A 16,808-nucleotide genomic window follows, 5' to 3' on the forward strand; every position below is an offset into this window, starting at 1 on the left:
AGTTTTAGATAAACTTCTGTGAACACACTGTAGAGCACACGACCACATCTCAGGGCAGAAGGCCCAGGTTTGATTCCTGTCTCCTGACTCCAGCTTCTTGCCAACTCAGACCTTAGGAGGCAACCTCCACGTCTCAAGTACTTGGATTCTTGCCAGTCACATGACAGACCTGGACCGTTTTGCCATCCCAGTCTCGGCTTTGGTCCCAGCTATGGTAGCCATTAGGGGAATGATGTAGCAGATGGGAGCTCACTCAGCCTCTGTTCATCTCTGTATGTGTGCAGGTGCACACGCACGGCTCCTTCTGCCTCTCAAATGCATTTTTAAGAAGAAATAATACTGTGTACTTTGAACAGTTTCCTCCATGATAATATTGTGTAAAATTTCTGAGTAACATGGTTATCAGAGTACTGAAGGCACCACAATCCACCCTTCTTATTCTGGTTTTTCCCTCTTACACTCACATGTGTTGGCATTCAGCTTTTCATAGTCTTATTACCTGCAAGCTTGCAATCTCCTAGTCATAGCACCGAACAGTTCCAAACCACAAAAATCTCTTGTGGTGCCCTCTGATAACCATGTCACCCACCTTCTCCCTGGTGAGACCCCAACTCCCAGCCACTAATTTGTCCTCCAATTCTAAAATCTGGTCATTTCAAATTGTTACATAAAAGCAACTGAACACAGCTCAGTCTCTTGTGATCACTTTCACTCATCACGATGTCCTGGAGATGTTCCATGATTCCCAAAACTTCTTGTGTGTCAACAAATTAGTCCTTTCTGCTGATGAGTGGTTTAAGTTTAACAACTGACCTGCTGAAGCACATCTAAGCTAATTTTTGTTTGAGGATATTACAGTTGCTAAGAAAATACCCAGATGGGTTTTGGTGTGAACCCCAGCTTCCAATGCTCTAGAGCTAATGCTCAAGGGTGCAGTTTAATCGACCAAATGGAAGTCCCACGTACAGCCCTTTATAAAAGTGTCAACCTGTCTCCTTGGTGACCATACCAGTAAGGTCTAAATACAAAGCATTGTGATCAGTGAACACCCTAACACTGTGAGTGCCATGAAAGCAAGAGATGCATATACCTATCCACATACAAGGTGGGATGAGACAGCATCACACTGTTTGCCTGTTATCCAAGGAGAAATGGCAGAGCCTCTCCCTACACACACTGCATTTCAAACGAAAGGCTCACTTTTCAAGGTTATTAAGGAAAACATACTTTCTTCTTGGAGTCGAGCCATGATCTGAACATCAGTGAGGTCCTGTAATTTGTAGCCCATGGAGATGGAGTCATCCTCCAATTCTGAAGTGCTCAGCTCACTGTCAATGGATGACTGGGGACTGAGAGGGGAGCCTCTGGAAGTGTAACCTGGAACACAAAGGAACACACTACTTAGCTGAAACAGCCAATACGTACAAAGGCTTTACCATTTATGTTCATATATACAAACAATAGGCAACGTTTCCTGTGTTAGCATTGTCACAAAAAACCAACTCAGCACCCTATGATGGTAACTAAAAGCACATCTTCACATGCTGGTGATTCCTATCCACAAAACAATGTGTCCACTGTCTCTTCAAATTCAATGTTAACAGTTAAAAAAAATTCCTGCACACCAGAAAAATTCATTAAGATAAATCTCTGTTATGTGTTTTTTGTCACAATGGAAACTTTTACTTATGCCCAAATCTGTATCCTATCCAAAGAGGTAGATCTGTAAAGGCATCATACAATACAGATCCATGTGCTTCCAGTTAATAACCAGACATACCTAAGATGTATACATAAAAAATCAGACATACAAACTGAGTTATCACTGAAAGTTTAATTCAGCCCATTCTAACTCTTACATAAGAGGCATATGTACATGCAGAGAACATATACAAAGTCCTCGTCATTAAGATCACAGTATAATCCCAGGAGACCTGCAGAGTGAGTCAGAATTACCACTGGAATCACCACTGGAATTACTCTGAAGCTTTTCATCAAGTGTTGGATAGTTAAGCTGGGTTGAGCAACTGAAATACAAAGCAAGCAACCAGTGAAGAAGTTGAAAGATTACCTGTTCTCTCAGGTGTTAGTATTGCTTTATTGGAGGTTTTAGAGAAGCTGGGAGTATTAATGCCATTGCTATAAGGGCTGAGTCTTGCAACAGGACTATAAGGAAAGGGCAGTGAGGCAGTTGAGGAGAAGAGACTCCGCCATCGGCTCGCTGTCACAGAGCAGAAAACAGCAGCAGTTAGCTACACAAAAGCAGGTGCACACTCCACAGAAGGACAAAGGAAGTGATGGGGGAAAACAAACAACAAAGCAACTCGTCATTAGAATGTGCTAGTGCTCTTCCATTTCTCTAGAGCAGAAAAGCAAATCAAAGACTTTTTGTGACCCAGGTTCTTATTTGTGCATCCAGTAAGAAAAAGTGAACTCATTACAAGAGAAAGTAAATTAATCACACTTTGACTAAAGCCAGTATAAAGATGAAAATTTATTTTAAATAGTTTAGGAATGTTTTCTATTTCTGGAAAAAGATTTGTTTTGTAATAACAAAAGGTTAGTGTCTTTTTCCTTGAAAAACTAAGGAAATGACACCGTCTAGAAATTGTGAGGAATGTTAATATTGACTATTCATCGTCCCACATTTTTCTGTTTCCAATGCACTATCAGATTTTGTTCAAAAATGTTTTATGGAAACTTGACCTTGGATTATGGGAGAAACCTAAAATGACTCTTGCATTTCCGAATGACCTCAAGGTTAAACAAGGTTTATGGAAAAATAATCTACAAAATAACAGAAAAGTTTTCATACCATGGTAGGCATTAGATAGCAGAAACACAGGCTACTGGTAATCTCACATTTTTTTCTAATATTTGCAAATTGTCTACATTGAATGCACATTATTTACATAGCTTTCAACAATAGAGCTACTCACTTGTTGTTACTTTAACATTATCTTGACAATAAAAGAACTGTTGTCTACAATGAGCATATGACCTAATTCTTAGAAGCTTGACCTGTCCTAAATAATAGATCAAAACTACCATCCCCTCAATATCTGCGTTCTGATCACAAAAAAACCCCCAATCATGAAAATCTGAGTAAGCCACAGCAACATTATTTACGTCCTTCTCAGAATACGTTTGAGTTACTCCAAAGCCACTTTTCAGAAATGCAATCTGGACAACAGAAAACAGGTTTGTTAAATGTAAAATACATTAAACTTCAAGTCGTAACTTTGCATGTTAGAAATCTGACAAAACTTGAAGAAACAAGTGTTTTTAAAAGGCTGCTTTGGAAAGCATTCCCCAAATTACTTTCAATGAACAATGCTAATGAACACTGAACCTGTGCGTAAGTGCTTCAAAATGGGTAATGGGACATGAATAGTCAACAAAATAATAAACTCCAAGGCAGGATTCTTAAAAATCCTTGCAAAATATCAATGTTATTTTTTAAAGCAAACTGTTTCCTTTTACTTCAACAAGAATTTAAGATAATTACCAATCTGCATTCCACAATTACATATTAAGATAGCCTTTCCTTTTGTAAGTGAAAGAATTAAACAATGAAACTGCATTCCCAACAGTATCTCTTGGGGAGTCCACAGGTTCTGTAAAGGGGACATTGCCATAAAGCCCAGTTCCCCGTTGACAACAGCTGTACACGTCACTTATCCCATAGGTGGTTTGCTCTGGTTGCACAGCTCTCCCCAGCAAACAGGGTTAATGTGCATCCACACGAGGTAACTGTTCTTAGATCTTCACTGCCTATCTTTCTGGAGCTTTTCATTAAAAATTCTATTCCTTTATTTCAAAAGGTCAATCGGCCTTTGTGATGGCTAACTTGCTCCACAGATGATGCTATTTTATGGCAGTTTGATCACTTGCCAGGCAAATAACAGCAACTGTGTGTTCTACCCACAGATGCAGGCGACAAAGCCTCACTAGTCAACGGCATTCATCACTGCGTACAGTCACTGCTGTGGCCCAGCCTCCCGGCACAATGGCGCAGTCACAGTGGCTATAACAGCGAGCGCTCAACTAAGAACACAGTTAGCATCTATTGCGAGAGAGAATGTTCGACATTGTTCTTTGGCATTGGAGCTTGGAAGCAGAGGGAGGAGAATTATTGTACAGGCAAGCTAACAAAACAATGATGCCCTTTGGGCCACAGAGGTTGCGGAGGAGGGAGTCGGGGGAGGAGCGGAAACCATCGCATCCCAGTTATTCTTCACTAGGTAGCTGAAACACTGTAGCGGAGAGCAATTTTTTTTTTTTTGTAAAAGACAAAACAAAATGAAATCAACTTACTAAAAGGCAAAATTTGTTGTTAATTTCATTTCTCTAAAAAAGGTAATTTTTCATGTAAGGATGTGAAATTATTTGACAGACTCAAAGGATGACCAAAACAATTCCAGAAAAAACAGACTTTTACCAAAAGAGAAGATAGGTGACATCTTTTTGTATATTTAAAAAAAAAAAAGATTTCTTATACTCCTATTCCAAAGTCCCATCTATGGAAAAAGGCCATCTTAGACACAGACTGTTTTTTCATTTAACTCCAATCCCTAGAACAGCAAAGCACTAGACCCAAACACAATGAGGCACCAATTAAATGAATCACACTCGGCAAGGTTTTCTTTCTCACGTTCCAGAAGCCACACCACCTCCCAGAACACTTTTGACGCGCTCTGCACAGACCCTTGCCACCTTACTGCCAGCTATGGGCATGGTCCCTCAACAAGCCTGTTCTGAACATCACTACCCAAGTTGCATCCCTCCCGATTTCAGTTCCAATGGCCTTTGTCTTTTAAAGAACAACTCTCATATGTTCTCTCTGGTATAAGGCAACCTTCATGCAATATGAGATCAACAGCCCTTTAATACTGCTTCTGCTACATCTCAAGGGGTTTGACATTTTGTTTATATTTTCATTCAAAAAGATTTTTTGTTTTTCTTAATCATTTCCTCACTGACCCATAGGTCATACAGTAACATCGTTTGCTTCAGGAAGGTCTTTGATTTTCATTTATTTAGTGACATATTGGCCATACAATATCATGTTATTTAACATCATGCTGTTGTAAACTTTCTGTTTTTCTCCCTGTTGATTTTGTCTTATGGCTTCTGGCACTTATGGAGTTATATAGTAACTGTATAGTAGAGACTATCACATACAGATGTGAACATACAATGCAGTATGCATCTCTACTTCCAAATCAAAGATGGACCTCCAGTGAAACCACTGAATGTATCTTGATGATAGGATGCTGGACTCTTTGCCAATGTCTATGCCTACATTGACAGGATACACTTAAATAGCAGAATGATGGACTTATGACTAATTTTGAAGGACTATACTATTGTTATGACAGGGGTGACATTAGTGGAGAAAGTGGGGTTTTGGGAAGGGAGGAAGGAAAATCCCAGAGCCTATAGAACTGCATCATGGAATAAGTTTTTGAAAAATTTAAAAATAAATCACTTAGAAAATAAGTATACTTATGTGCTTAATATTAAAACAAAATGCAAAAAAGTCCTAGATTTGATAAATATTCCAGTGATAACACCAAGAAAATCACTAGACCATAGGTGATGGGGGGTACAATGAGCACTAACAACCAATATTGGTATCGGTTCTAGTCCCACCTGCTCCACCTACAATCTGGCTCCCTGCTTACAAGCTGAGAGGACAGCGGAGGACGGCCCAAAGCCTTGGGACCTACACCCACATGGGAGACCTGGAGGAAGATCCTGGCTCCTGGCTGCAGATCCAATTCTGCTCAGTTCCAGCCACTGTGGCAATCTGAGAAGTGAACCAGCAAGTGGAAGATCTGTCTCTCCATAAATCTGCCTTTCCAACTTGAAAAAAAAAAAAGAAAGAAAAAGAAGTAGTGACAGGATAGGTTTAAGAAATAAACTCTACAGAGCCCACTCTTTTGGTAAAGTAGGGTAGGCTATCAATTGTGATCCAGCACCAAGTAGAGTTGCAACAGCTCTGCCTGCTACCCAACACGCCTAGCAAGAGCAGGAGATGGCCTAAGTAGTCAGGCCTTGCAGCCCACACGGGAGAACTAGTTGGGCTGGGATCCCAATTTCAGACTGGACCAACCCTAGCCACTGCAGCCCTGGGGGAAGTGACCCAGCACATGGAAAATCTCAGTGGGTCATTTTGTGTATCTGTGTCACCCTGTGAACTAGCTTTAACTTTCCACTCTGAAAGTGATTCTCTTCACCAGGAAAAGTTGCCACAATGTCGTTCCTCCATCCTTTGATCATCTTCGCCTCTTCTGATAATGTATAAATGAAATATTCAAAGTTTTGTTGTTTCCAACTCTGCACATAATCAAAATTCAAATGTAAGAAAGCCACATGACTTAATTCACACAAAGGGGAAAAAGAGCTAATCAAAGCATTAGTGATAGTCCTCAAAAGATCAGGACCACATTACAAAGAAAAAAGCTCAGCAATAAAGCAGTACCATAACATATGCTGGGTACAAACGTCTTCCCAGCTTCTTCTCACCATGTATTTTAGTAACTAGTTAGTATTTAACTCATGGTTTAGTGTCTACTTTCCTCTATTGTTTCATCTTTCTATGATACACAGGATAGAGACCATTTTTCTGCTCCACAATCATCCAGGAAAATGTACCTGACACCTATGGCATAGCTGCCTTTTTAACTTCATTTCTCTATCTGGAACATGAAGCTAGTGTTGTAGCTGTACAGTACTAGGTGCCACAGTGAGAGGAGTAAAATACAGTGATTAATCTCTGTTATTCATTCCAGTTCTGAAGAGGGCAGGCCATGTGAGCAGGAAAACCAATCCCGAGTAAAGTAACATGAAGAAGCACATGCGAATCCAAGTAAAGACAAGGTTTTACTCTAAGGAAATTCAAAAGCTTCATGAAAGGACAGTATGTTCCTTATAGCCCCTAAGAAACATGGAAAACTATGCAGGCATAAATGCAGGCAATGTCTGGACTAAAGCATGGGCCATGTGGGAAAGGAGTAAAGAACGGAACAGTCAGCATTAGATTCTGAACTCCTTCATACAGTATGCACTTTGATATAACATATATATGCAGAAGGTAGACTAAATGGACACGGAGAATAAGAGGAAACTTCTACACAACATAGCTGTAAGACGAGCGAAGCTCATGAACCGAAGCCTAAGAGCCCAAGCAGAATGTCTGGAAAGAACAGGTGAAATAATCCACCTCTGTGCCAAGTGTGGCTATCCAGTGAGGCCATGAATATAGAAAGTGGAGAAAAGGAGGAAACCGTAGCCAACACCATTATTCCTACGATACCCATACCAGCAACACAGGCAACATGAGACCAACACGCTCAAATAAAAGAACAAAGTGTAATCAACTCAAGATGGCTAAAGGACATACCCCCATCTAAATGTAGAAAACTAGTATGGAGTGCAAGAAAAAAAATCAGGGCACATCATCAAATAAGTGTTAGATGAGACCTCCGATATGAGTGGAATCAGCCAGTAAGAAAGTATAAAAGAAAACGGGGCCTCAGGAAGAAATTAAAAATGCAGGGAGAACCAGAACTCTGAGAAAGTTCATTCAGGAAGACCTTAGGATGTTGAGGGATTGGTGGCACCCAAACACACTAAAGCAGACATTTCAACATGCAAGCTGTAGCTAACAGTGTCAGCTACCACAGAGAAATCCTGCTGGTTGACGGCTAGAGAAGACTACTGGCTAGAACAGGTTCACCACTGAGAACAGACTCAACAGTCAAGGTGTGGTCATAAGTCAAACAGATATAAGATGAGCAGAAGGACATCTTTGAAGAGAAACTTGGCTGTAGAACTAAGGGGAAATTGGATCATAGGTTTAGGAGACGAAGGTTCAAAGGAAGATAGGAGGCTTTCTAGATCAGAGTGACCTGCATGTTTATATACTGAGAAGCTGCGGCCAAAATAAGTCTTAAAAAAAAAAGTACTGAAGTACGATCCTGGAGATGGAGACAGATGAGCCAGAGGGAGTAGCCTTGGTCAGGGAAGAGCCTTCCTTCCCTTAAAAGAGAAGGAAAAGACAGTGAGGATACAAAGAAAACAGGAGGAGGGAAAAGGTATTTTAAATTATTTTTATTGCTTATTTTCATTTATTTGAAAAACCAAGACTGAGATCTTCCATCATTTCCCAAATGTCAGCAACAAGCGAGAACGAGGCCAGGCCAAAGTCAGGTCCTCCATCTGGGTCTCTGGCAATGACCGACCACTTGAGCCCATCACTGCTGCCTCCCAGAGCACACAGGAAGCTGACATTGGGAGTGAGACTAGGGCTCAGACCCAGGTCTTCTGATATGAAACACAGGCATCCCAAGCAATGTGCATCATACGCCCAGCCCAAAGGTGGGTTTTGAGGCCCTTTTTACCAGTAAATCAAAACACAAGACACAGGTTGAGAACGTCAGCAATTATCTGCCGATGATTCCATAAAGGCTGTCTATGTCTTAAGCATAAATTATATAGTTTATCAGTGGTAGTTCATGGAGATGGCATATTTATTCTTTTTGACAGGAATTAAGGGGCAAACAAACCCCAGTGATTAAAGGTTATATTATCGTATTTCAGACATACATAGAAGAATTCTGTCAGGAAGTCTAGAAGATTGCAAAGTCAGACAAAGCGAGAAGTGGCAGCAACATGCTAACACAGTGGTTGGCAAGTATAATTTACAAAGGGTCAGCTAGTAAATATAAGAGGAATTCAAAATGTTCACCAAAAAAGATGGAATTAAGAGCTTTATCCTGAGAAGTGGGCATTTATCCTAGTGGTAAAGATGCCAGGCACCACATCAGGCCAGTAGGGTTCAATTTCCGGCTGACTTGTGACTAGGCATCCAATTAATGCAGACTTTGGGAAGTAGTGGTGATGACTCAAGTTATTGGGTTTCTGCCACTCACATGGGAGACGTGGATAAATTCAGTGCCTCTCAGCTTTAAGCCTGGCCTATCTGCAGTCACTGCAGGCAATTGCGGAATTAAACAGTGGATCGTTATCTGTGTCTAACAAATTGTTTAAAATTATTTCTAAAAAAACTAAAAGGGTATGCATGTATTCATAAGTGCATTTTCCATGAATTTGCCCAACCTGATATTTTAGATTTTTTCATACTATGAGTGACAACTACTTACCACGAAAGCAGGCAGGGACAATGTGTAAGTTGAAATGGCTATGTATCAATCAAACTTCACGTATATATCTTGAGAATTGACTTTAATACAATTTCCATGGGTCAACAAGTTCTATTCTTTTTTTCCCAGGCACTTGAAAATGTGAAGGCATTCTTAAATAGCACATTGTCCTTAAAAGAGGCATAAACAGGATGTAGCCCTAGTTTTCCAGCCTTTGGTTCTAACACTTAACCTTCACTTGGAAAAATGTACAGGTCAAAACTAAATTGCTAGAGTCAGTGATTAATGTCAGGTGTCGTGACCTAACAATGGCTTGTGTATTTCTGTCCTGCCATTTTCCATAATGTAATAGATGAAGTGAACACATTGTAGTAAGAATCCAGGTCAACGTTCTACTCCATTCCTTGTCACATGCTAAGCCAGTCTTCCAGATTTGGAGCAAGCATAACATCTGAACGTTGCAAAAGTCTCATGTGAAATAAAGCTATGGTTGTGGGAGGGAAAGTACAAAAGCTATAGGAGTAAAGGAACAACATGCACACCAGAAAGCCGTGAAGCACGTTACCAAGAAAGAGCTCCAACAAGCTGTAACAAAAACAAACTGTATATTCTCCGCGAAAATGTTCTAGAATCTAAGTAGAAGAATCTGTGGGGACTCTCTACTTTTCACTTCTCCTAATTTTTAGAGAACTTAAATCAGCCTTCTCGCACCTTACACATTTTCCCTTGCAAGGAGAATCTCACAGACTTAGTCTTGATGTCACCAACTGGAAGACAAAGCCTGGAATTTTGAACTTTCCACACTTGGACCAGGATAGGTCCCATGTATTCAAGACCACCTCGGGGGGGAAAAATTCTGATCCCAACCCCACACTTTTTAACACAAAGTTTCTTCAAAACCCAAGCTCCCAAGGTCCTATCTTGATTCCTAAACAAGGATGTTCATTACTTGAGAGCCTTACAAAAGGGAAAGGAGGGGCCCGGCGCGGTGGCGCAAGTGGTTAAAGGTCCTCGCCTTGCACGCCCGGGATCCCATATGGGCGCCGGTTCTAATCCCGGCAGCCCCGCTTCCCTTCCAGCTCCCTGCCTGTGGCCTGGGAAAGCAGTCGAGGACGGCCCAAGGCTTTGGGAACCTGCACCCGCGTGGGAGACCCGGAAGAGGCTCCTGGCTTCGGATCGGCATAGTATCGGCCCGTTGCGCTCACTTGGGGAGTGAATCATCGGACGGAAGATCTTCCTCTCTGTCTCTCCTCTCTGTATATCTGCCTTTCCAATGAAAAAATAATAAAAATAAATCTTTAAAAAAAAAAAAAAAAAAAAAAAAAAAAGGGAAAGGAGACAAGGTCAAGGGAACAGATGTTCAACCCTTCTGCTTCGTGCTTTACGTAACAGCAGGCAGGCCTCCATCCCGAGCCAAGCAGCAGTCTGATGATATCGTGTTTTATTAACACCAGTTTACAGTTTGGTCAGAGATGACTAAAGATCCAGAAAACAGCTCTTTCAATGCCTTTTATTCTCATTGACACTGGCAGAAGTCTCATTTAGACCACAGCATTTGGACCTCAACTCCACAAACCACTAGAGCAGAAAGAGCTTCATGTCCACAGACCATCTTCTTAAGGACAGATTTCTTAGGTGGAGGTGTTATCGCTCAACACATCTGCAGCCTATAGAAACATGGAAACAAGATGCACTTGAATGTGATCAGCAAAGTTTAACCACAGAAGCCAAAAGCTGGCAGGAAGATGTTAGTTCACTGACTGGCCATATACTGACAGCACATGAGCACTACCAACAACATGTCTATGACCTGAGCTGCCTTCCGGAGCAGTAACATATGGTTTGTAGCTTATCTGAGTCACTCTTACTGGGGAAACTTGAGTAGTACAGTATTCCATGACCGACTAAATAAGCATATGGCTCTAGCAAGTCCTGCTGCTACGCTGAAACAGGTGTCACAGTGCTCTTAACAAGACAATGAAGAGCAAAGCACCAAATGTAGTCTTAGGGAACATCTAAGCAGGGCAAGCTAGTCATTCCCAAGATCCTCAATCCTCAAATTATGGCTAGAAAAACCTAGATAGTTCATTTTAATAACTTTCTACAGCTGCCATTAATTCAACCATTGAGAATGAATACAGCAACCATGCAGCATAAATGTAAGGATCCTTGATCCTAGAACATTGCATATTAATGTTGAAACTTCCAGCTGCAGTCAAGATGAATCAATTTATTTAAAAAAACATGATTTATATAACACCTTTAAGAAATATTCAATAATTCAATCAGCTAAAGTAATTCGGCAGTAGGATTAGGTGTAAAATGTATTTGATTAGAGAGTAACTAAGGGATTATATATCCCTGATGACTGGAAGGTCAATGTTTAAATGTTGAAAGGAGTTGTAAAATTTCACCAGGTTTAGTAAACAGCATCTCATAACATTTATTCCATGAATCAGAACTTTAATTACTGATACTGTATTTCACAAGTAAAATATTTCTTAGTTCTTAGTAATTACATGATCTTAATGGTTAAAGCATCCAATCAAAATAGAATAATCAGCTCTTCTCAGAACCTAACTATGTGTACAACCACATTTTTCTCTGCATTCTTAAAGAAGTACCACAGATCGCTCCTAGTACGACAATGATCTGGAGATCGAGCTACAAAATGCCGTCAGAACAGGACAGTTCTCTGGACTGCCAACTTGTTTCCACTCACTGCCCCAAACTGAAGCCAAGATGCTAACTTTAAACATTCATTCAGCAAAGCCAGTGACATCTGGGAACACAGGGCTTTCTTCATCACAAGTCATCAAGAGAACTTCCATCTGTAATTAACAGGGCAGATAAAAGAAATCTAACTTCACAATGAATCACATTTCAAAGGCTTATTTAAAATTTTTTGTTACAGAAGCCATTTTCCTTGTAAGTCTGTCTCACTCAAATTTAAGGGTAGTGTGCAGGGCAGAGACTGTGTGAAAGTAACAAGGTCATGTGTGAACAAGACAAACTAGCCACCCAGTGGTTTTCTAATGTTAGGATGCTATCACAAAACTTATTTTCAACTTAGACCATATCCACAATGCCAAAGTCATGATAGGTGGCTACAATAAATTCCAAATTACCATCACAATAAGATGCACAGTACAGAATCTAATTTGATGAAGAAAACAGCTAAATAACCTCTCAATAAATAATACTCACATTGAACTGAAAATAATGGACTCTTCATTCACATCTGTAACCTTGCCAAGCTAGTGAGCAACCAGAGACAAGTTAACTGTCAGAAAGTGCTATTAGTTACTTGAATGGAAGAGTGAGGAGAACAAACTTGGAACAATCCTTCCTTTCCACACTCTCCAGAGCTTAAAACACCTTCTATTTGTTTTACTGAGGTGAACTCCTCTTCCCACCTGGCTGCTGGTGGAGCTCTGGGTACCAGTGGAGCCCAGACTACCACTCACTGATTGCCATTGGAGCATCCGGTCACTACAGCACCACTCTGATGTCTCCATAGCATTCCCATTTCCAGCAGGCTCCAGGTGCCCCTCTGCTCCTGACCTGTCCTCTGTTTCTGCAATGTGCTTCACTTTCTCATAGATCATACAATAGTATTTTCTTCAGGAAGGTTCTTGATTTTCTTTTTCATTTCTTTGGTGACACATTAGTCATTCAGTAGCATGTTATTTAACTTCATGGTGCTGTAAATTTTTTTGCTTCCTGTTGCTGATTTTTGCTTTGTGGCTTTTCATTTAAGAGAACATATAGTAACTGTGCATGGAGACTATCATACCCAGACGTGAGGATCCAATGCAAGTATGCATCTTTACTTCAAGATCAAAGATGAACTCCCAATGAAACTGTCAACCATATCTTGACAATAGGATGCTGGACTCTCACTGTCCATGCCCACAATGATGGACTTTTTACGGCTGTTTATGAAAAACTGCACTATCGTAATAGGCAAGATGCAGGGGGTAAAGGGGAAAGGGTAAGGGAAATACCTGAGCCTATGGGATTATATCATACAATTCAAAAAATGAAAAAGAAATTTGATTGTTTTCAGAGTCACAGCATCTGTGTAAAAATTAACAATTCTCAATCCTCATGCTAATGTGACATGAACACAACGAGAACAGATCCTAAGTACTTCACAGAAAATTCTAACACACTGATGACTTGTTTTCTTCATATGCCCCTAACAACTTTAATTTATAGTCAAATGTTTCATGGCCCACTAAATAAAGAATTCAACAAATGAAAATTAGAAGCACCATAGTTCACCGAGAATGCAGGTAAGTGCTATACCCTCTAAAATAAAAAGATGGGGCCCGGCGCGGTGGCGCAGTGGCGCAAGTGGTTAAAGGTCCTCGCCTTGCATGCCCGGGATCCCATATGGGCGCCGGTTCTAATCCCGGCAGCCCCGCTTCCCTTCCAGCTCCCTGCCTGTGGCCTGGGAAAGCAGTCGAGGACGGCCCAAAGCTTTGGGAACCTGCACCCAAGTGGGAGACCTGGAAGAGGCTCCTGGCTTCGGATCGGCATAGTATCGGCCCGTTGCGCTCACTTGGGGAGTGAATCATCGGACGGAAGATCTTCCTCTCTGTCTCTCCTCTCTGTATATCTGCCTTTCCAATGAAAAAATAATAAAAATAAATCTTTAAAATAAAAAGATGTTCATGACACATTTTGCAGCCTGGGACACAGTGTATATGGCCCATATTCCAGTGGCAAAGGCAGTGGGAGGCACTCATTTGAGGGGACAGAAAAAAACATAACTTGAGAGTTTGGATCACTGGAAAAATTTGTCCCTCAACTATCTTGTTTGTGATTTCATTAAAATATAAACACAGGATGAAATAAAAACACAAGACTGAATCCTCCGAAGTTCATGGGAAAGATGTAGTCTTTCAATTCTGCTCTTCTACAAAGTTTTAAAAGGATTCTCACATACAGTTTTAAACCAGGATTCTCTTTCCCTAACTCACCTAGAGCCACTTTCACAGATTTATTGGACCTTTGAAAATAGTTATATACACAGCATGTAACTTAAAGCAGACAAACTAAGTATTGCCTTGTTGGTATGTAACTTCCTGCCATGAAAAGTGAGAAGCAAAGTACACATATAGTCTTTCAATTTCTACTTCTAGGTTTGATAGCTCAACACTGTTGAGGTTTATGTCATTTTCAGTCCATATGAAAGTTGATTGGTCATAACATGCATTTTGACAAAGTCATTATCTGGCAGCAAAGCCTAACTGCCAGCTGAATACCATGAGCCTCAGAAATCAACGCAATGGTCATGCTTCATTTGTTCTGACTGCACGGATGCCACCTCCACAGCCATCCTTCTATAGATTTCTTGTGATCCTATATGCTTTCCTTGGAGGTCTTTAAAACCAGAATCCGGATTCATCCTACACTCACCATGTGCAGTTGCCATCCCCAGCACTGCTTACACCCTAGCTTTTCCACTGCTCTACTGTCTTTAGAGAAGCAGAGAGAAAGATCTTCTGGCCAATGATTCACTCCCCAAGTAGCCACAATGGCTGGCAGCAGAGCTAATCTGAAGCCAGTAGCATCTTCCAGGTCTCCCACACAGGTACAGGGTCCCAAGGCTTTAGGTCATCCCCTACTGCTTTCCTAGGCTACAAGCAGGGAGCTGGATGGGAAATGCAGCAGCTGGGACACGAACTGACATCCATATGGGATCCCAGCATGTATGCAAAGTGAAGATTTAGTCACTAGGCTATTGCACCAGACCATCTACCATCTTTTTAGTGACCCGACTTGCCTGGAAATAAACAGAGGGACTCAAAGTCATCAGAACCAGAGCTGGCTCTATGGTACAGTGGGTTAAGCTACCGTCTGTGGTGTCAGTATCCTATATGGGCACCAAATCAAGTCCTAGCTGCTCCAGTTTCCAAACAGCTCCCTGCTAATGTACCTGGGAAAGAAACTAAAGATGGCCCAAGCCCTTGGGCCTCCATACCCATGTGGAGACCCAAATAAGCTCTTAGGCTCAGCTGGCCCCAGCAGATGCTGCCACTTGGGGAGTGTACCAATGAATGGAAGAACTCTTCTTTTCCCCTCTATAACTGCCTTCAAATAAATGCAGTTTTAAAAAATACTCAGTGTTTTAAGCCTGGCACAATGGCACAGTGCCTCGCCTTACATGCACCAAGATCCCATATGGGCACTGCTTTATGCCACAGCTGCTCTACCTCCCTTCCATCTTCCTGCTATTGCTTGGGAAAACTGTAGAGGATGGTGCAAAGCCTTGGGACCCTGCACCTGCCTGGGAGACCCAGAAGAGGCTTCTGGCTTTAGACTGGCTCAGCTCTGACCACTGTGACCACTTAGGTAGTTAACCACAGACAAAGATCTTACTCTATAATTCTGATTTTCCAACAAAAATAAATATTCAAAAATTCAGTGTCTTTTCATTTCATTGTTCTTTAGACATCTGAAGCCCTCAGACACACACACATATCCAAAATTTGAACTGAAGATTCATACAACAGTATTCTTTGACATACAATCTAATAGAAAAAAATTAGCAGAAAAACTGACAAAAGTGCCATCACTCAAATACATGAAACATTATCATATATGTCTAAAACAACTAAACAGATTAAAAAGCTCTGTCTTTTCCAATGCAGTTAAGACACTAGCCTGTTCGCTGCCCAGTGGCAGGGTGACGTCCACCTTTGCTCCAATTATCAAGGCTTCCCAACCACGTTAAGCTCAAGTGCAACTCCTCTAACTGCCCTGCAAATTCTCCATCCGCCTATGGCTCCCTTGAGAGGCACTCCACTCAGGCTTTCTCCTTGTTACTTTCATCTCGTCCCACAATGGTCATCCAATTCCTCTCCAGCATCTCACCCCGCAACAGGCCTTGTCACCTGCTGTCCTGCCAGCCACCTCCAGAGTTCTCAGCCACTGCTTCCCAGGTTTCCACGGGCATAGCACATCCTCAGCAAAGCATTTCCTGTGAGTTTGCACTCTGACCCAGGTCTCCCGCTTGCACCTTCATGCTTGTTTTCAGGGAGAGCTGTTGTATCACTGGTTTCTTGTACTACACACTATCAAAACCAGGCACTGAACTTGTCTTGCTGTTGCTGTACTCACAGTTCTCAGCACTGTGCTTCTACCTAGAAAGTATTCAAAAGATTATAATTTGCCTGTCATGTCCTGATGTTTCAGAGGAGTTTAGAAATTCTTGTTCCAATTTGATCATTGCCTATAAATCCTAACAAATAAGTGTGAGTGGGCCTAGCAGCTGAAGTCCTTGCCTTGAATGTGCCGGGATCCCATATGAGCACCAGTTCTAATCCTGGCTGCTCCACTTCCTATCCAGCTCCCTGGCTTGTGGCCTGGGAAAGCAGTCAAGACAACCCAGAGCCTTGGGTTCCTGCATCCATTTGGGAGACCTGGAGGAAGTTCCTGGCTCCTAGCTTCGGATCGATGCAGCACCAGCCGTTGTGGTCACCTGGGGAATAAATCAACAGACAGAAGATCTTTCTGTCTCTCCTCCGCTCTGTATATCTGACTTAGCAATAAAAATAAATCTTTAAAGAAAAAAGAAATAAGTGTGAGCAATCACTAAAATAAAACTAATACTACTGCCCTGGAATC

The 16,808-nt window shown here is 41.4% G+C and overlaps 1 protein-coding gene across 4 annotated transcripts in view; it reads right to left on the bottom strand.

The window, feature by feature from the left end:
- The window catches only part of SLAIN1 (SLAIN motif family member 1), a 48,277-nt gene that overhangs the window by 15,611 nt on the left and 15,858 nt on the right, over positions 1-16,808 (bottom strand). For 2 of the 4 annotated variants that reach the window (XM_040991263.1, XM_040991264.1), the window contains one exon: positions 1,228-1,377. In XM_040991263.1, the coding sequence (XP_040847197.1) occupies positions 1,228-1,377 (150 nt within the window). Of the gene's footprint in view, positions 1-1,227; positions 1,378-2,071; positions 2,530-16,808 lie in introns of those variants that run through there. The other 2 variants (XM_040991262.1, XM_040991265.1) reach the window with 2 other exon arrangements.

The sequence above is a fragment of the Ochotona curzoniae genome, unplaced genomic scaffold (genome assembly GCF_017591425.1).
Source record: "Ochotona curzoniae isolate NIBS_2020 unplaced genomic scaffold, NIBS_Ocur_1.0 contig_64, whole genome shotgun sequence".
Taxonomy (NCBI): domain Eukaryota; kingdom Metazoa; phylum Chordata; class Mammalia; order Lagomorpha; family Ochotonidae; genus Ochotona; species Ochotona curzoniae.